General features: G+C 38.1%; 1 protein-coding gene across 3 annotated transcripts in view; it reads left to right on the top strand.

Annotated features, from left to right (window-relative positions):
* Positions 1–21,870, top strand: part of LOC137255254 (disintegrin and metalloproteinase domain-containing protein 28-like) — a 99,007-nt gene that overhangs the window by 11,974 nt on the left and 65,163 nt on the right. For all 3 annotated transcript variants that reach the window (XM_067792693.1, XM_067792694.1, XM_067792692.1), the window contains exons 2-4: positions 7,530–7,681; positions 8,157–8,239; positions 10,742–10,808. In XM_067792693.1, the coding sequence (XP_067648794.1) occupies positions 7,530–7,681; positions 8,157–8,239; positions 10,742–10,808 (302 nt within the window). The remainder of the gene's footprint in view (positions 1–7,529; positions 7,682–8,156; positions 8,240–10,741; positions 10,809–21,870) is intronic.

Raw genomic sequence — 21,870 nt, 5'->3', positions numbered from 1 at the left:
GTTGACATGAAGTCACGTTTACTCCTCACAGCAAGCACACAGTCAGACACATTTCTTGTTCCAGGTGGTGTCATGTGCTTGCCACATGGCCCAGCCTTACAGTCTGTCCTCTTTAATGTCTGAAAAATGACATAACTGACTTCTTTGTAGCAGAAACGATAGAATTCACGCCCAGGATAGACCCACATTGTTATTTTTTAGAGAGGAACATGCAGCTGTTTTATATCATGATGGTTTGAGATATCGCCTGTGAGTTGTGGCTAATTATTTCTGGTTCAAAATAGCTTCAAGCTGTAAGAAAAATATGTAGTTGTGCATTAGGGAGAACAACCTTTAGTCAGAATGAACACATGAGTCAACACCAGTGGATCTCTTCATACATATAAGATAAACTTGACTACAGTTATCCTTGGTATTTTTCAACCTGGGGAAAGTAAGACTGTTGAAGCTCAAAGCTGAACTCTCTGGTGCATGGTTTTCCCCCCGGAAGGCTTACAATCCAGGGCATAAGTAAATAGAAGTGTTTTTCAAATCTTAGATTAGATACCAACAGATAACGAGCATATGTGTCAAAATAAATGGGTAGAATATGTCAGAAAGCATGCCAAAACAAATAATGGATGCTTTTACCCATGATCACTATTCCTTGGGCTAATAAGCTCGAAAAACTATTTCTTATATGAATGAATGTTTTATTAAGTCAGTCAAACACAGTTGTGTACCCAGTATTTACATATATTATATTACATACCCAGTATTCTATGCAGTAACATCTAGTATTCTAAATCAGAACTTCAAGACTTTGAGTAAGACCTCACTGGCTTCACTGTATTGAGCTTGAAATCAATATCGAAGATGGACTTCTGTATTTGACTTTGAATCCAGGGATGTCATGAAATCTTCATTCAGACAGGACGGGTTATTGTATTTGTTAAAAGTATTAAGAGAAGGGCACTGCATGGTCATTGATAAAACCTACTTCAAATGTTTATTAGCAGATAAGATTATAGACGCAATAGCTCTGTCACAAGCTGATGGAACTTCACATTAGACAGAATGTAAGCACTTGTTTCATGACTCTACCTGCTCTTCCTGGGCAACTGAAACAATATTTCAGAACCTCACAAAGTTCAAACTCTTAAGTTTCTGAACACATATAATTTTGATTTTAACAGATAAACACATCTAAAGTGAAAAGGAGCCCAAGGGAGACCAGAGATTCAGAACTTGGAGAAATTTAGACATGCTTCATTTAGAGCTTTAGCATTGCAGGGAGGTCTAGGCTGTAGGAAACAGTGTTTTGGGAACTATGAGACCAACCATGTTGTAAGTCTGCGCTGAAGGGAAAGCTGACATACTTCTGAAGGCTGGGTCTTGTAAGGATGCAGTCTTCAGTTGCAGTCCAAAACACTAGAAATGCCTCTTCGATCTAAGCCTGGTAAATAATGTATTTGTGACATGCAAGTGTTTGTGTGCCATGTGTGAAGCTTGATAGACCTGCAACATCAAATACAGACATCAAACAATGTTCACAGCGATGTGTTCTATTACTCTACTCACTCATGTGTAAGCTTGTACTGAGATGTCTGTTATTGCACCAGATACCAGTTGTTCCCTCTGGTATCCCAGGCTGACTTTATTAGGCCAATTCATGCGTGAGTGTGTTTGTAATACCTGCATTGTCAGGTCTTCCCCAGTTAAGGTTTATTGGAGGAACTTGATGTGTGTTTAGTGTGTGTTTTTTACGGCTGTTATTATCAGGCCTCTTTAGGTTAAATTGGGTCAGAGGTTTGACTGTTGGATGATGGTTGATATATTTTGAATGAATTATTGGTTTATTACCCTTTGTATAGCGAGACCATGTTGCTTGGTTACTAAGGAAACTTATTTTTTTCCAGTTTTGGTTTGAATCGTTATTGTCAGCAGGACTGACAAGGTGAAACTCAGTATGTGAATGACTGAGTGTGTGAGTTTCAGTTTAAGCTGCACTCACCTACAGTCTAACGCCATTGTATCAAACTCTGTAACGTCGATATTTCATTTGTCTTGATATGATTTCTCGATCTCGGCAAAATCCCTCATTATTTATCATTATTTGAACAGATGTCTCAACATTTTTGATGTCTAGAGATGATTTCATGGTCCTGACAGGAAAAATTATCCTTTTAACTCAATATTTGCATGTAAAGTCGATATACACCTACCTTTCTCGGACATCCATCTGAGCTGTGACTATCTCCTCATGTTTATATACACCATGCATCATGAATGAAAGATAGCAGTAGTGTAAGCTAATTGAGGCTAACTGAGTTTGTTTATCTAATTATGATGTGCTCCCAATTTCAACTTAACACTCCTGATAACAGGTTATGGTATCGAATATCAAAACACCTAGTAAGATTACCATGTGTATTAGTGATCTCTGTGACGACAAATAAATACTAGACGTGCAATCTACTGTTTTCTTTTGTTTTCTGTCATTTCTTTCATGTTGGTATGTGATGATATGAACAAATGGGATGTGTGGATATTCAGATAAGTTGATAATTGCTCCTGGTCCTGTAAATATTGAGACAACGGTGTTAGACCTTATATGGCGTTGATCTCCGTATGTGATCTACCAACAACTGTTTTAGTAGTTTCTGTATATGGTGCTGTATGGTTAATGCCGAGGTGGTATACTATCACAGTATCATCAACTCAGATACAGGTATGTACCTTATAGAATTCAGAGCACAAATGTATCAAGGCAGTTTACTTTACAGAGGTGTAGGGTAAGTCTTCTATAATTATTGACCAAAAGATGTTGAACAAGGGACTTGTTGTTACACTGCCTGTCATTCACATTAAGAGTGAGTATGGTTTTATGCCACTTTGTGACAGATATTTCCCAGCAATGTGATAGCAGTACTATTAAGAGACATCTTGGAGTTATGCTAAATTTGAGAGATGTGTACTTATGAAACTGTGACATACAAGCTCTCACACAAGTATGCATGCAAGCTTGTATGCATGTGTGCACCCCTTTTCAAGTGCAATAATGCTGAACTGGTCTTTCAACCAGATTATGCATGTGTGCATCACTTTTCAAGTGCAACAATGCTGAACTAGTCTTTCAACCAGAGTAGACTTCAGTTGCACTGCATGGAAGTTGTTCCTGTTACGACTCTCGCATTGTGTCATTCCAAAGGTGCTTTAATTGTGTATTCAGGTGTTGGTTGGCATACATATCACAAAATCCTTGTAGTACACAAAAAAGTTGACTGTACTACCATCAATCACTTGTTCGACTGATACAGACCTGTGTTATCACAGACCACAGTGAAATAGAGGGAACCTTACTCAGCGTTTGATATAACATTTAAAATATCATGTCTGGAAATGTGATACAATGTGTGGTCAAGCAATCAGTAGAGACCTTCTTGTTTCTAAAGTCATCCCAACTATTGCTATCTTTCTACCAGACCTCTTTTTTCTTCTGAAGTTTAATATTGATAATATTATGTCTTATTATTAAGTGAAGTAGTCATATTACCTGTAGATCAATGTTGAAAGCACCTGACAGGTAAATCCCTTTGATGTTTTATTGGTGGCTATTTAATAATGATTGCTTGCTCACTTGTAAAATTTGGATCATTTGACATGAATGGATGTATAGAATAGTCAAGTGTCTTGGGGGATAGGACTAAATGGCTCAGCAAGCGCATTGGCTTACTACTGTAACTTCTTGGTTGTATGGTGACAACATACCGTAGGTGGTTATATGATTAGCCCTTTGATCCCAGTAATAGGACTTACAATCAGTGCTGTGTTCTGCTACTTACAGGCTTAGCATGTGACAAAATTATGATAAGTGTGAATGGGATTTATTTGGTGGTTGAAGCTTGTAACAGTGTTCTTTTGATGTATTTGCTATGTTGAGTCTTGGTTTTTGATTTTAACACCATGTCATTCTGCTTGCACTCTTTAAGTTTAAGCAATGGTAAGGTGGTTGTGCCATGATAGCAGTAAAATGAATGATACCTCAAATTATCATGGGGCAAGATTGTCTGATAACTGTTTCAAACAGTTACAGATCTTTCAAAGAAGAAGGATGTTGGAAAGTTTGAAATATTTCTCAGGCAGTGCATATCAGCGAGGCTCAGTTTAGTCGAAACTAGTGTGAATGATTGGCCTTTCAAAGCTGAATCAACAAGTTGTAAATTTACTGCATCTTGGTTAAAGGGATTACAGAAACTATAAAACAGAACTGAACTCTTCCAGCATCCATGATGTACTGTTTACTTTGAGTTTTTGTTCACTTGGACAGAGCTTACTGCTTTGCAAACAAAAGATTTTGTCAATAAATCGTTTGCCATCTGCAGATCAGTAATTTATGTTTGACACATTCTCAAATAAACATGCAAAGTAAAACACTGTCAAACATTTGCATGCATCTCTTCTTTTGACAGTTTCATGATAAATTTTACCATGAACCCGTTGTCAAACAAAAATCTGGACATTTGTCATGGCTGAAAATGGAGGCAGTGAATAGGTCATCCAACTTTCAAGGTCATCACACTACAAAGGTCATGATAAGCATGCACTTCACAATTCACAATCTCCAATAAGGATGGCATTTGAAATCTCTATGCTGTGATGATTAAACTTCTGTGCAGTCAGTGGTGCCCATGCATAACAACAGATGCCGCTCATCAAAGTATTGATATCCAATCACTTTATATCCCTATTTCTGAAAGTGAATGAACTGGTGTTGTAAGGAGGCAGTAATCAGTATATGCTACATGAGTCTGCAGAATGAGGATAATTCCCCACATAGCTGTGAGATAACTAATGATAATTGTCCACAGATGAACAGGTGTTGGGGTCAAATTGATAGGGCTTCTTCTACTTGGCACATCCATAAAGGTAGTGAGTCAGAATCCACAGCCAAGAATTATGTAAGAAGATAAGCTATGATTGGACTGGATGTGGAACACTCATCCCTGAAAATACTTTTAATTTTAATCTTGATTCATGATTATCTTTACTGACAGGTATCAGTTACTAGTCTCTCTGAAAACCTGATCGACTTTGTCGTTTGCAGAAGTCTTGCCATCGTTTCCAGTTTCTGTAACCAATTACCTGAAGTCAGAGTTAAGGAGCTTTTGTATTATGTCTTTGGCTCATTGTTGGTTTTCATAATGTTAACTAGAAACTCTCCCATTGGCATTTTTGAAGACTGCAGATTTTGTGATATTTTTTGTGTGTGATTTGAAATAGGTAATGCCGAAAGTTATACATCAATTTGATTCAGTCATCTGATCATGCTGATCACGGTAACCATGGTAACCGTCTGGAACTGAAGGAGTTAGGTTAACAATTACAAGTCTCTGTTGTAATTATAGGAATTATAAATAGCAACAGATTGATGATTTGGTTGGAAACATAACAGGAGTGAGAAATAAGCTCTATAATCATTTCATTTCAAATATATTATCTACCATATGCATTGGGCAAGGTCTTTTTTGTTAATACAGCTGAATGCCTCCTCCCAACGGTAATTAGTGAACACATGGTATTGAACAATCAGTTATCTTTAGTTGTTTCACAACATCATGGGAAACCATGGCCACAATCAGCAGGAGCACAGCCCCGTGTGGCTGCAAGACTGATGACTTTGTAGCTGATGTGTGCTTGGTGCAGCAGCAGCAGTGTTGTCAATCACGTCTGTCTATTGCTTGTCACTCTCCTGGGAGAAATTGATCCCTACAATTAGTGATCTGTGTCTTCACAGCCTTATCTTGTTGATAGAAGAGGGCTAAACCTGGTGCTGGGGCTGGAGAACAACACAGACTTACAAGTGCCACTGAGTACCAGCATGTTATACATCAGCTTGGCCAGGAACTGTTGTTATAGTTGTCTTGTTGTGGAGAACATGCTCCAGAGCTGTAAAACTGCTGTGACCATCATTATCCTCCATTGATTAGGAGGAGGCGGAGTTCATTTACAGTTGGGTTGGTGTGGTAGCCTAGTGACTAAGGTGTTTGCTCAAATACCTGGGTTTGAATTATCACATGGATGCAGTATGTGAATCCCATTTCTGGTGTCAGCCATCATGATATTGCTGGAATATTGCTGAAACTAAATTCAGTATATCAAGAAGGCGATATGGGAAGCAATAGTAGTTGTGCAGTCAGTGACTTTAGCCACAGCCTTATCCAGGCCCCACTTGCACAAACCCATCATAGTGATACTATTGTAAATGTCGCTGGATTGTCTGGCCCAGACTCGATTATTTACAGACCGTCGCCATATAACTGTAATATTGCTGAGTGTGGTGTAAAACTAAACTCACTCACTCTCTACAGCTTCTATAGCAATATGATTTGTATGGATAGAATTAGTGCAATGAATACTTTCCTTCAATAGCATTATATCTTCTATAGAAATGAAATGTGCAAGGATTAAGTATCTAAAATTGTACTTTGGTCTATAGAATACAAGTTACTCAAGAACGACTTCATTTCTCCATATTTAGGGGTTTAAGACTGTGTTTGAAAGTAGATTTGGGTTCATTTTCCTGAATTTGACGACTTTGGTAATAAACAGAATATTATAATCGTGCCCATAACATACTATATTTATGACACTGAATATCGATATATTCGTCACTCTCACTTGAGAAATGCCAACATTTTGGGCACTCATGTTGTAAACATGGTATGACATGGGCACTCATATCCTTGGTTTACCCCACCAGGTACATCACATCATGTAACATAAGTATCACTACTTTCCTTTGCTTCCAATGTCCATGTCTTGAACTTTCTTTTACCAAGAAGCCCATTCAGCTGTCCATACATATGTGAATGTACCTTCTATGCTGGAATAACACACACACACACACACAAAACATAATCATCATTATCTTTTGTTCATTATTATCATTATGTTTAAGCTGTTGTCTCGGTTTTATGAGGCAAATTTGTCTTCTAGAAAGATCAAACAGTTACATATTTCCTATTAACATTTAAGGTGATGTGTCTCCGCAACACTGTACATGTGGAAAATGCAACCCAGCCAGCGTTGATAGACAAGGGCATATGACCCAACAGTTAATCTGGTACATGTTGTAAGGTAATAAAGATAAGGTATTACCATGAAATGGGGATGTGCATGGTTCAAGTACCTTTCAAGATGAGAGCAGATGAAAAGGATGAACAGACAAGTTTTTATCTGAGTACTCTCTGACCCAAGGTTACATTGATCTACATTGATTTTGTTTTTAAAACACATCTTTTCTCAACAGCAGTACATCATATGGCCTTGACATTGGTGATATTCCCCCCAGTGGCTGCCTTTGTGCATTCTTAAGTGGGTTTGGAAGGAGTATTTGGTGGTCATAATGTCTGACTGATTGTGGGTCAGCTTAACCCAGTATTGCGGATTGTTGCTTACACCATCCACCATTATTTTCCCTGACCCATTGTGGACAAGTTTGTTTGGCTGTTTACTCTTACTTAATGAGTGTTGTTTGTTGTTTTCAGCGCGGGATATCCCGGGGCTACTCAACGAGTATGAATTCAATCGCATTATGGTGAACAGTGTCCCCAAACCGTACTTGTACGTCTACCCGAAACAGTTACGAGACAAACGAGTGGTGGGGATATCAACCAAGGAGCACAAAGTGAGGCACCATGTAAGTAGTTTTGTCAGTCCATCATTGGCAGGAGTAGGCCTTTATTAGGTCATAACCCTTCTCCAAAGTATTGGTCCTTCACACTGTTGCAACAAAATGAAGATGGAATGTTCTGTATGTACCAACACAATGCAGTACACGAATGTATTGTACAAAGAACACACATAGTTCAGTGTGCCTATAGATAGTAGCATTCATGCAGATTTACATATTTACAGCAGTTATATACATGTTACATGTCAAATGCACATGTTACATGCCATATGCGCACACGTTACATGTCATATGTTGCATGTCATATGCTATGCCACAATGTGGAATGCTGTCTGACAGACTCACTAGAGATCTATTTTGACTTTGCAGCTCAAAGCACTGCTGTAATACAGGCATGACCTGACTATGATGCTGCTGTAAAAAGAATGATATTTCAAGAAAATAGCCACATAATGTTTCATGAGGCTTTTTTCTATTTCAGGGAATTCATGAGCACTTCAAACATGTCACACTTTTACTTACACTGGATAATAAAAGATACAAGATCAAGTTGGAGAGAAATGAGTAAGTATGACATGTAGCACTAGTAGCTGGAAGTATACTCAATGGCAAAAGTAACTCGGCATATTTTTATTTAAAATGGACCCGTGAACAGGCCTTCAACAACCCATGCTTGCCATAAAAGGCAACTATGCTTGTAAGAGGCAACTAACGGGATCAGATGGTCAGGCTCTCTGACTTGGTTGACAGATGTCATCAGATCCCATTTGTACAGATTGATGCTCATGTTGTTGGTCACTGGATTGTCTGGTCCAGACTTGATTATGTACAGACTGCCGTCATATAACTGGAATATTGCTGAGTGATGCTTAAGACTAAATCTCACTCATTCACTCTTATTTAAAATAGTGGAGTTGTTTACAGCCTTTTGCATCGTTTCTATTCTTTCTAGAAAATATATCAGTATTTAACTATTCTTAGGATGGTCTCTGCGCCATTTGCTTAGCGTAAGAAAAGTCATTCATTTATTACTTACCATGTCTTTTTTTATTTATAATGATTCTTTTCAAATTAAGCCAAGCAACTTATGGTAATGTTTATGGTAAAATGGTAGAAAGTATGGTAACATGTACGGACAATTTCTCATACTAAGATATTTACTCAAATTTATAGTGGCAATTATAGTTTTTTTCTCCAATGCCAAAATAATTCCTTTTCACAACTTAAGTATTTATTTAGTTGTCTTCAGTGTATTAAGCACAGTATTGGGTGTATTTCATGATTGTTTTCTAATGTCAGTCATCAACAGTTACGTTTGATGTGAGCGTCCTAGTTTTATGTGGAAGAAAGTGCAGTCATGTATATCATGTCTGTTTTACTACTTCATGATTATTTGTCGAAGCTTATCACTGTCAGATCCAACATCCAATTCCATTTGCCATGGCTGATCTCTGATATCAGGATCTTATCAAGTCTTGTGATGAACGCCTAATGGGTGAAACCATCACACGTCTATTGCAACATGATGTCACATATTGCAACAGTGTGTTGTTGTTCATTGATGAATCAGACCAATCAATATCTGTGCCCTGGATCAACCGTGTCCGTCAGCCAGGAACACAAGTCGGGATAGGATCAGCACACATCACACAGGCACTTTGTTTACAGCAATCGACACTAATTTATTTTGTACACAATGCCAGTTGGCAAGTAAAGAAAACATGGATTGAAGAATCTTGTGCAGTATGCTTATAGCTGATGGATTGAACAATTTTGTACAATATGCTTATAGCTGATGGATTGAAGAATTTTGTTTAATATGCTAAGACGTTACAGGGGATGTACATAAAATCATTGAAATTGATTTGAAGATAACAATGGATTGTTAATATTTTATCTCTTCAGTCCACAAAATTTAAAGTATTCTTAACTGAAAGTATAGTTTTAAGCCTTTTCAGCATGATCAGAGACATTTTTTGTTAACACCACCAAATTGGTTTCAGTGAAAAGGGAATATAAATTTAATAAGCAGTTTTAATAATGACTTGAGACTCCAAAAAAGTATTTTGCCATGAAAATAGATTAGATTTTCCAGACATTATGTAAATATGGAGCACGAGGCATTTCATTATCAAACACACATGTCTCTCATACAAACTGTTTTAAGGTACATTTCTACATTAACAGTCAATCTAATTAATTTGAAATGTGTGTGTGTGTCTTTCTGTCAGTGGCCTGGTAGAAAGGAGGCTCATACAGTTAGCTACTGGCCTTGATAAAATTAAAACCGTTTGTAAAGTACTGGTGTTTAATTTATGAAGTGATCCATAATGTCCATGAAATCATCTTCTTATATACCTAAGTAGCTATCCATTCTCTGACCTAAACTAGGTAATCCTTAGTATTAATGGCCATTATGTCATCTGATTTGGGATCAATACAGCCACCTGGTGTCTAGAAAAGTTAAATGCTTATTTGTTACATTCATTAACGAAAGATAGATGGGTGAAGTAATGGAAGTAGTGGTACAAGTAATGGAAAAATCCATCATCCCATCGAGTATTAAAGTGTGGTGATAGCAGTCAAAAAGACCAGTAGACTTGTATATTGTCAGAACAAGGACTGCAGACAACTCTGTTTCCCAAGGCACCTGGTTTCACTGTGCAGTGTACTGGCCAGGAACTTGTGATCTTAGAAACCAGAATCCATCCAGAATATTTGAAAGTCTTTTTGCCCAATACCCATGCTTGTGGGTTGACCAAAAAAATAAAAATCTAAGACCTGCATCACTGAGACTTTTCTTTCTAAATCATGTGAATAGCCAGGTTATGTTGAAAGAATGTTCAAAATTGGGGTAGACTCACTTCACTCACTGCGTGTAAAAGTGTGACGTTCAAGGACCCAATCCACAAAGTGTTTGTATCACTGAGGTGGACATAACTGCAATGCTTTAACGAACACTTACTGTTGTCTGCGATTAGGGATTTTACATCATAAGAATGTAGGAAATACCTTCTTTTACATCCAGACCATGTTGTTTCATGTTGTGTATGTATCTGTTTTCAGTGCTCTATTTTCATCAGGGATTATGGTGAAACACTATGCAGAAACTAACCAGCAGGTCATCACACAGGTAGGCACAGTCTGTTTACTGTCTCTTGCAGGGATTTGATATCTATCACAGTGGCTACAGTGCTCACTTTTTAGGGTAAGGACCCAAGTTGGATCCCATAGAGAGTCCTAGGTGTTGCTTCCCACTGTTTGTATGTTTTAGTGTTTGGTACAAACTATTAGATTAAAGTGTAAGATAATGAGAAACAAGAAGTGAAGGAGTATTGCTCCAGTCATACACAGAAGAAGAACACCAACAATGGACTTAACACTTTCATAGACACTAAAGTGGATAATATGGAACATGTCTTTGTCATCCAACACTTTTACCACTCTCCTATTCCACTAACACTGAAACAGAAATATGTGAAGGAAGTAGAATACTAAGGGTGCTTATTGACAAAGAAATTTGGTATTTTGTTTATAAGTTGGATAATGCAGAATTTAACATCCTGCAAGACAGTGCTTCTGTTTCAAACTGGATTTCTTGCCTGGCGAGAAATCAATGGATGGTCGGTCTGCTACCAGGAGTGTTCAAAGAAATACTGACATCAGGGCCTAGAAATAACTTCATTATTGCCTCTTTCTGCCCTTGTATATTTGATATTGACTGACCTGCAGTGAGATTACCCACTGAAGTGAAAATACAAAGATTTCAATTTGAAATATCTGTCTCATTTATTGCTGGTTTGAAAATAAACCTCTGGTAAGGAGTGGTTTTGGGGAAAAAGCTTGGAAATATAGGCTTCATCATTGATAACTTGGGCCTCTGTAAGGGCTGGGTATAGGCAAAGGTTTTCAAATGATGTCTTCATCTCTTATAAAGGCCGAGCTTCTAATAAAAACCAGTCTTAAAATGAAGCAGTAATGAAAAAATGCACAGTGTATTTTATGTCATAGATCAGTTTCCTGTTTCCGTTGATAGCTGATGATCTAAATGGCTCCATTGGAGATATTTCCTCTTTTTTGTTTTGTTACAGATGGTATGTTTTTACAAATTTCTTGATGTACAAAACTGTACTGAGATCAAATATCAAGACATTATATTGCCATAGGATCCAGCGCTCATTGCTTGCTGATTTTAACAAAATGCAGTGACATTATTCAAGGATCTTGGCTCAGATAACATTATGTAGCATTTTGGTGGCATGAGAATATTCACAGAGTATTCAGACTTTAATGATATGACTCATCATGAGAACTGTAATTGATTAAGATCTGTCATATGAAGAATTTGTTCCATTATTTGCATAAACTTTACACGTTTCATATCGAACCATTTGGACTGTAATGCCTGGAGGAATATTGCTTTGGGCACATGTGAATCATACTTATTCTAGATTTTCCGTATAACAGAGAACCCTACACACATTTGAATATTATAACACATGACTGGACTAAGTGATTCATGTAGTATGTATTAGCTTAACACATCATGGTAGATTTAATAGCAACTGTAGTTGGGAATTCTGTGATTGATGCTAAACCTGCCTTTCACTAGCAAATATTTAAAACAGAAATCATTATCCTTGCCTTATTGATATGATTTCAGAATTTATCAAAGCAAGTAACATGTCATTAAATAATTGATTTGTAAAATATTAATTTTTCCCATATGACTCATATACTCTTGGTCTTTTTATCTGAAAATCTCTGTCCTTGCCAATCTGCATTTTGATATTCAAATCTTTTGAGCACCAAGACTCATCGTTAACCCTGGATCCTACACTGGGTTTTTGGTGTTTCTTGGCATTATTAATGACTCCTAATCGAATGAATTTGTCAGAAAAGCTGGAAGCGTTTCCTTGGTCAAAATGCAGCCCACCCAACTGGAATTCTTCGCTAGATTGGAAGTGTGATCGAACAAATGAAGCAAAAATTAGGGACAGTGAATGATGATTCCTGAGACCTTAAATAAGTTGGCTTCCTTCCAAGACTGCTATTTTATAAAGTGAATGAGTATTTTAATGGTGACAGAATGCCATCTTCTTAAGTAGCAGTGTCTATCTTGCTGGCAGTGGTAGACATGCTTTTCATTAAAATAAGCCAAGTTGGGGATTCATACATCTTGCCAGAGAGCTTATAAGAGATGCATGCTTGTGGACAAAATCATTTTCTCAAAGACTGCCAGTTCTACAGCGATATTTCAGATTTTGATTATTTTTTAATAATTGTTATAATTGTTTTCCATTTCACCTCCCTTCCTCGCTTCTTAAAAACCCAAATGCATTTGAATTACAAGTTGACATTTTGACATTTTGTATTTTGTTTGTCAAAAAGTATTTGACATTTCTAAATCAATATTTGAGACGTTTATGGTAAAAAAAATTTTGTTTCTTGTCTTCTCCCTTCCTCTTTTTCCCAAAGAAAAAAAAATAGAAAAGATTTGAATTCTTTTCTTCAGTTGACATTTTGACATTATGTATTCTGCTTGTTGAAAAGTATTGCTTAAATGGCTTGCTTCAACAAATTTTTATTTTGAAGGTATGACTGTCTTGTTCAACTTTTGTTTTGGTGTATGTTTCAAGTAGGGTATGTTCCTGGCAGTTGTAACTCTCTGATGATTTAAATAAAATCCTTGTAGATAAAATAATGTTTCTGAATAAATGGCCCTTAGCATGATTTGTCTCCCACCCTCATTGCAAATCCCTGAGATTACGTGGCAGTTTTTCTTACATGTGTTGTGTCATTGACATCCGGATAAAGAACAGTCTTCTCCGGATTAGGTCATATATTACCACCCTTTGTTCGTTACATTTACTCATTTCTAAGGTAGGCTGATCCAAATGAACCACACTGGTACAGATGTCATTGGGATCTTTGAAAAAGTCACAGTTGGGTGGTAATTCAGTGCTTGTATATTCAGGTAGTGTGGCTATGTAGGGAAGGTCTCCTGGAGTGGTTCTAGTCAATAATGTATGCCCTAGCTCCTCCTGACAGGCAGCACTGAGTACAGACTGTAAGTAACGACAGCTTAAGAATGCTGAGTGACTTGCCCGGTACCTTCTGACTTCTTACAAATGATCATGTCACACCTTTGTGTGAGGGGTCTTTCATCCAGCTGACCTTTCAGCACCAAGAGTGAAAGACTATACAAGCCGTACCATGTCTCTGGTCTCTCTGACCATGCCCTCCCTAGTCTACATATCTTCCAGATAGGCTTTTTACCTTCTATACACATTGTCCATCTTCCCTCATCCCACACATTCAACTCCCTGACATCAGTGACAGCTTCCAGATCCAGATCCAGATCCTTAAATGACCAACATTTTACTTTCATTCAGCTCCCTGACCTCTACACAACCCTTACTCGTTATGCCCACTTCCTGACCCCTACCTCCACCAAAACCCCACCCACCCCACTATCACCGGTGACTCCCTCATCTCCCACACATCCAACTCCTTGACCCTCACACACCCAACTCCCAGACCCCAGTCTCATCTCTTCCTGACCATGCCTTCTATGTGTCTAGATGCTACGTACCCATAGTACAATTAGGCCCCCTTCCATGCCCCCTTACATTCAACTCCCTGACTCCATATGTCCAACTCCCTGAACCAACACATTCAACTTCTGACCCTTTTCATTCCCTGGCTCAAACTCATACTTTATACCCATTCTACCTTTCTTCCTCACCTGAGTGAACATGCATGCATAGCCCTTGTTAATTCTACAAAACAACCCCTCTACTACATCACTGCATGGGGACTTCAGCCTCAGTCTTGAGCCAGTAGTTGGGCTTCCCCCTCCAACTGCCTGCCAAGAACATTCTCACCTGGTCAAGTACACAAGCATCTTTGAGAGCATGTGCAGGATCATGTCATGTTCCTTGTTTGTTCTTGGATTGGCATGTTGCTGTACCTGTACCTATAGATAGAAATCGCTTCCAACTGAAATAGAGCTTGGCTTTGTGCAAGTAAGATGTTGATTATATCATGATCATACTGATTACATGATAAGAGTCTGCCCTGTCTGTAACTATCGTGAGAAATGCTCAGAGCATTTGACAGAGCATCATATTTAATTTCTGTCTTACACCTTCACCTTCCAAACAGATATATCTTAAAAGTTTCTTTGATTCAATATATTATGGAAATGTGTTAATTTCTTTTTTATGAATGAATGGTACAGCTTTAAGTTACAAAACAATTGTAGATAAAGATCAATATCTGGTGTGTATTAAACAACTAAGAGTAGGTTGTACATCATGAACATGTAAGTCACAGAAGCTTGACACGCAAAGTGGACTGATGACAGCATATATTCAACATCAAAGCTCCATGCTTTTAGTTCTACCCTGATGTTTGACAGCAATGAGTGTGCTGTACAGGATGTTTACAAAAACATACATTTTATAATTTACTGGTTTCTGTCTGGACTATATGGTCATGATTTATTCACAGCTAGCTCTAATCTTAACATATGCAACATAGTGCAAGGCAAGCTGTTGATTCACAAGGGGAAGTCTGAGGTGTTGTGCTGTGAGAGGACAACAACGATTGGCTGCTCCCATTGTTCCCAGGTGAGGCATCTGACCCAGGTCTGATCCATGTCTTTGTGGAGGATGAGTCAACAACAAGCTTACCCAACTGCTTTCAAGAAAGTATCAGCATGATGCTAATCTAGAATCAAAGAGTGAGTCAACGATATTTCAGCTGTACAATTGTCGCCCAAATCCTTTCTATCCCCATGAATCCATGTATAGCAAACTAGTGGAGAAAAAAAGATGAGCATCCTTTCACCTCTATGGCATATATTGATGTAACAAGGGTGCAGCTGAATGTCTGTTTGCCTTGATATCTAGATGGTGCCTCAGTCTGCAGTTGTCTCCCTTTGCTAGGCCAAGGGGCATCATCACAGGTTCAAATCCCTGAATATGTTTCTAGGTTTGTAAGGACCATGCCAGTGCTAAGGAGTTTCACAAAAGCTGTCAACAGCTGAAGTGTTAAAGATTTGAGGATTTAGTCCCAAGACAAGCTGACACACTGTGTAATGTAACTATTATATTGTTCAAAGCAATATTACCCTTAAGTAACTGTTCATGCTTGTAGCATGTGTAGGGCATGTGTTTTAATTGTCCTGTTTAAGATGTCCTGATAGTCATTATGTCCCCTGCTTATCGTGGCAGGTTCCACAGTAGCTTGCTTGGGACAGTGGGATGGCCTAGTGGCCAAAGACTCAGGTTCAATTCCCAAAATGGGTACAGTGTGTGAAGCGCATTTCTCATCTTCATTGTCGTCATATTGCTGAAATATTGCCTAGAGTGGTGTTATGTTCTAGAAGCATATTGATCAGGTGACTTCATGCCATTTCACCCAAATTGTGATGTACGGGAAATGTTCACGATCACATTTTGTACATGAAGGCCAAGTAGCAAACACAGTGCTGGTAAAGGTACGGATAAATCTTAAACAACAGGATACCAGAACAGGAGAAACATGATCATTAATTTCTGCAGCCATTTTGTTGTATCATTACCATGACGATTCAAATTACCGAAGGTGATTCCTGTACACATAATGCAAGAAGTGTATTCCTGAAAGAAATGGTGGTGCAATGGATGATTGGCGTGCTTTTGGTTTTGTGTTGCATTCGAGATGGCCATAGTTGCTAGTGGAATGGTTATTGATTTGGGTGGTGGTGGGGATGCAACTGCTTTGGGTAGTCGAAGCGGAATGGCGTTCACAAAGAAAACTTTACCATTAAAGCAGTTGTAGTCTTGAACACAAATTACTTGATCCATAATTGAAAGCTACTGTGATTTTAGTCTGGAATGGTTTTAGGGCCTGGTTTTTGTTCTGCAGTTGATGTGAGCCAGAGACAGTGGCTTAAGCAGGAGTCCTGTTTTTGTATGTGCTGTAAGCAATAAGACTATAGGGCAGGCATTAGGTATTGACAGGTTCCTCATGTTAAAACAGGTATTCATTGGATATTTATTTTAAAGGTGTAATGTTCAGCCCATTATGAAGGAAAACGGAAATGAGGATTATTACCCCAAAATAAATACTTTTGTTGCACAGTCTTGATGAAATTATCTCCAGAAGATCAGTCTGTACCAACTCAGAAAAAGGACATATGTCTGATGTAGCACTCTAACATGAATAAATGCATGCTATAACTGACTAAATTCCAGACATTTGTGTGAATCATGATGGTAAAATCATTATTCATTCCGAAAGGAAGCCTGTGAATGTGGCAAAGATGAATTCATGATTTCATGTCTGTCGAGTACATGTTAATTTATGTTATCTCGAATCCCATGAAGAATCCTTTTTGCATCTACAGACGGCATCTCAAATGCATATAGCAAAACTGCAGTTATTTCTGTTAAGAAGACAGGAAATGATGGTGTGGTATCTATAGGTTTCTTATTGATTTGTTATGGAAAGGGGCTTCCTATTCCATGTCTGCCAGACAGTCAGTTGTGAGAAGGTGTCCATTTGTTCCTGGCAGCTACAGCAGGGCCAGTAGCCATACATCAACTTCAGGCAGACAGCAGCAGTCAGCAGAAAGGGAGAGGTTATTCTGTTCAAGCCAAGCATGATGCTTGGAAACGAAACATGTTCTACATCTCAGATCCTTTGAGTAGACTTGACACTAGAGCCTTAACTCCTGTGTTTGCCACTGTACTTCACTTATGTCCATCATTTGTTTCTGAGTTTGGTTTCCTACATGGTTAAAATATGTGAAACATATTTCTGATGGCGCCGGCAGTGACATTGCTGGAATATTGCTAAAAGCATAAACCTCACTCACTCACTCACTCACTCACTCACTCACTCACTCACTCACTCACTCACTCACTCACTCACTCACTCACTCACTCACTCACTCACTCACTCACTCACTCACTCATAGGTCCTGTATTTGTGTTTATACTTCATAATGGTCCTTTCTATGTTGCTGTAGTTCACATAGGTGCTGCACTCATTTTGCATTTCACAGTGGTCCTTTACTGCACATAGACCTTAACAGTGATCATATATATGTCACTGTGCTTCACCATGGTAACTTCTTCATACTTTATAATGGTCCTTGCTTCCTTGTGCTGTCCACAAGTGCTGCCATCATCTCTTACTTCACAATGATCCAGGAACTTCCATAGAAGTATAGGTATTGGAGATCTTATGTTTGTCCTTGTAATTCACTGAGGTCCCGCACCATGTATTTGACGAAGGTCCTTCATATGGCCTTGTATTTCACAGAGCCTTCCATTTGTGACTGTATAGTCCAGTGTCCCGGTCTCCAGTGTCCATAATATTACAACCTGTTGTAATGCCATAGTTTATCATAGGCTTACAAATGTTGGATGGCAGCTGTTGTGAAATCATTACCAATAGGAAACAAGTGCCTCTTACTCACCAAAAATACATTAATCTACAAGGATAGGAGGAGACCTGATTTGTTGACACTTGTTGTGGAGATTATTCCTGTCTTTAGAACCAAAGAACTCCCAAACAATTTTTAATGGAGTCCCAGTCCCAGTCAGATGGGAGATTCTGAACCTAAGGAAAATCTTTTTGCATAGGGCAGTGGGGTAGCTTAGTGGTTAAAGCATCCACTTGTCACTCCTAAGACATGGGTTCAGTTCCCCACAGGAGGCTTATTCTTGGTTTCCCCAGCTGTGATATTACTGGAATATTGCTAAAAGCAGTGTAAAAACTGATTTTCTCACTTGCTCACAATTTTGCTGTTTTGCATCATAGAAAGGGTTAGGTTGAATAGAAAGTCACATAATTCTGCCATCGTGAGATAGACTAGGTTCCAAGTATTAAGCTCAGGGTTCCATTTCATGAAATGATCTTTGTGTGAAAATGATCTGACCTCCATACTTTACAATAGACTTTTGACAGTCATGGCGCCAAGATTACATTCTCGAAATGGTCATAGCCCTAAGAATTCGTAACTTTGATCGTAGCCAATGTGTTAAGAATGGGTATAAGAAGTTCGTAAGGTTACGAATGTTTCGAGAATAGCCAACCAGATCTGGACTGAGGCCTCCCAGGACTGTTTTACATACTTGTAGCAATGCACTTACTGGAGGTACGTGCTGTGATAGTATATGGAGATCTCTGGTATGTTGGCGTACACTTATTTATGGCCATTCCTTTCCTTGGTTTGTGGGGGTTCTTCCTTAGAAGAAACCATCAAATTGGTAATGAGTGTCAGTGTTGGAAGCAACCAGTATATAATGAAGTACAATGTTTAACCCAAGCTAGTTTAGCATTACACTGGAAACATGTCTTTCCACAAATTTGTAATTATTTTGAAAATATATTTAAATTCAGAGATTTTATTTTTGCCCCTTTTAAATGAAAAAGAAAGTGAGTGGATGGTAAGTGTTTGTAATTGCTGTCAGTGCTCAAATGGTTTAGCCAATTTTTTTTTTCAGTGGCTGTGACCAGTGAAATAAATGATGCTGAAGCTGAGATACATGTTGTACTTTTATCATAAAGAAGTAAATTATTCTCTAAAGGAATTGTTAGAATACTCAAATGGTGAATGTACTGCAGCATGTTTTTCGTCATTCCAAGTTGGTGGGGTAGTCTTGTGGTCAAAGCATTTGCTCATCATGCCAAAAATCCAGGTTTGATTCCCCACTTAGGTACAGTGTGTGAAGCCCATGTCTGCTGTCCCTCTCCGTAAAAAAGATGGAATATTGCTAAAAGCAGCGTAATGCCAAACTCTCTCACTTACTACAAGGTAGAATAGTTGACGCTTACTGTTGAGGGTTGAATCATTACACTATCTGAAATGATTTCTGTAGAAACCCACTGTTTTTCCCACTTTAGTTTGATTATTTACATTTAGTCAGACAGCTGGCATACTGCTGAGTGTTTGATAACATTCATTCTTATATGATTTACCAAGCAGTCAGCTTTGTCATATACAGTCACCCCTCACAATAACACCCTTTGCAATTCCGAGGTCTCAGGTCATCTGTGGGGTAATCAGTGATCCTATAAATATATTCCCCAGTGATGATGCATCTTACTGTCATCAGAAATAACATATCAACAAATCCAGTGTTGTGCTCAAAAGGCTTATCTGGTGAATTACAAAGTGGATGATGATATAGAGTATCCATTGTATATCATCATATTATGTATATTACTTACAATATCACAAGGTCGGAGCTTCCATGATATAATGTCAGCTATTTATCAATGATAATTCTTATTTTTGCCATAGACATACTTATGCCAGCTCAGATCATGATACAGTATAACTGATGTGTCAGTACATAAATGTGTCGGAACTGGATGTACCAGACAACAAATAGTTTCAGTTCAATGCTGTTGCAGGCTCATGGGCAGTAGGAAAGACTAGAGGTTTATGTGTTTTCTTGTCACGCCAAAGACCAGGGTTTGATTCCCCTCATGGGCACAATATGTAAAGCCCATTTCTGGTGTCCCTTGCCCTGATACTCCCGGAATATTGCTAAAAAGTGAATGAAATCATACTCGCTCACTCGCTCACTCACTCACTCGTGATCAGTGTTGGCTTTGCTTCAGCCTTTTATAACCTATAGTCTCTGTAGATCTTAAAGACATAGTTTGAAAATAGTTTGTTCCTTTTTGTGAATTTTCATGTGTAAATGTGGACTTGTATATAGGTATACCGATTATGTTGATATCAAGTTACATGTATGTGTACTCACAAAGACTATGTTACCAATAAGCTGTTTATTAAGGATTAATCTATTGTGTTGATTCATACATTATAAATTATTCTTGTGGTAAAAAGAATTTAAATTTTAAAGGTGATTGCATAATTCTATGAATGTTATGAATTTTTAGAGGAAAGGCATTAATCTTGACCTGTGTTGACCTTAGTGGTTAGCTTTGTTTGAAGGTTACAAAGTTCACTTATAATCTTTTCTTCTAAACGTGTCACTTCGAGATCTACTAATGGGTATGTTTATGGAATGAGTATGTACACATTACATTCATGTAGATCAGCTGTCCTGTTTACCTGGTGACAGTCAGGAGTTTTCTGAGGTCTATTGTAAGTTCCCATTGTGTTGACAACAACAGGTATATCACTCGACATTCACAGTGAATGTACACACCATAAGTGTTCAATACAGGGACATTATATAAAGTGCGATGACGTATTGACACACAAGCTACTCTGTGTCTGACAGTTGGTGTTGTGAGTTTGACATTGTTTATTCATGGAGAAGGCAACCAAGTGATTATTACAGACCTCTTGAGCGAAATTTGACCTGTTTGCATGTTGACTATCAGATCAAATAGCATTGTTAAATTTTATCCGGATGACTTTTGTTTCTGTGTTAAGAGGGAATATGTGCTTGTTGCCCTGTATTAAAGATTTATGTTAGAAGTGGACTGTTTTATGAATATGAATGAGTACTGAAGTGAGTACATATTAATCAGATTGGTTTCTGAAACATGAAATGCCATTTTCTGCATTTAGTCTTCTTTTGTGAGCCATGATATATGTGTTCAGGTATTTTTAAGATATAACTGAAGTCTGTAATGACATTTGAAATGGTTTGTTTTGTAAAAACTGTTGTAACATTTGGATAACGTGGTGCTCAGGCTCTTTGACTTCACTGATGGCTTGTCGTTATGTCCTGATGCAGTTGAATATGGCCAGTAGAGTTGGTTGCCATGTGGTTAATGTGTTAACTCGTCATACCTAAAACTTGGATTGGATTTTCCTCATCAGTGCAGTGTGTGAGGCCTGTTTCTGGTCTCCCCTGCCTTGATATTGGAGGAATATTGCTGAAAGTGATATAAAACACAACCCAGTCAGTCAGCAATGCTGTTTATCATTGGTTATAAATCACCTGTTAGTTTGGCCCAAACTGAATTATTTACATGGAGCTATCATACAGATAGAACATTGCTGAGTATGTCATTACACAGTGAACAAACACAGTTCCAGTTGTTATATCCTCACTTCGGACATTCATTATTGACAGACAATTTGGAAAAACAGGTCATAGATTAGGTGATATCTTTGACATACATGTTAGATGGTATTTTTTATCTTGCTTCCATCAGCAGTTATTCAAAGATTTACCACCCATCTATATATTTTCATCCCAAACACA

The sequence above is a fragment of the Haliotis asinina genome, chromosome 11, assembly GCF_037392515.1.
Source record: "Haliotis asinina isolate JCU_RB_2024 chromosome 11, JCU_Hal_asi_v2, whole genome shotgun sequence".
NCBI lineage: Eukaryota > Metazoa > Mollusca > Gastropoda > Lepetellida > Haliotidae > Haliotis > Haliotis asinina.
Note: the sequence above shows the minus strand (reverse complement) of the source record. Positions and strands in the feature narration are given on the sequence as shown.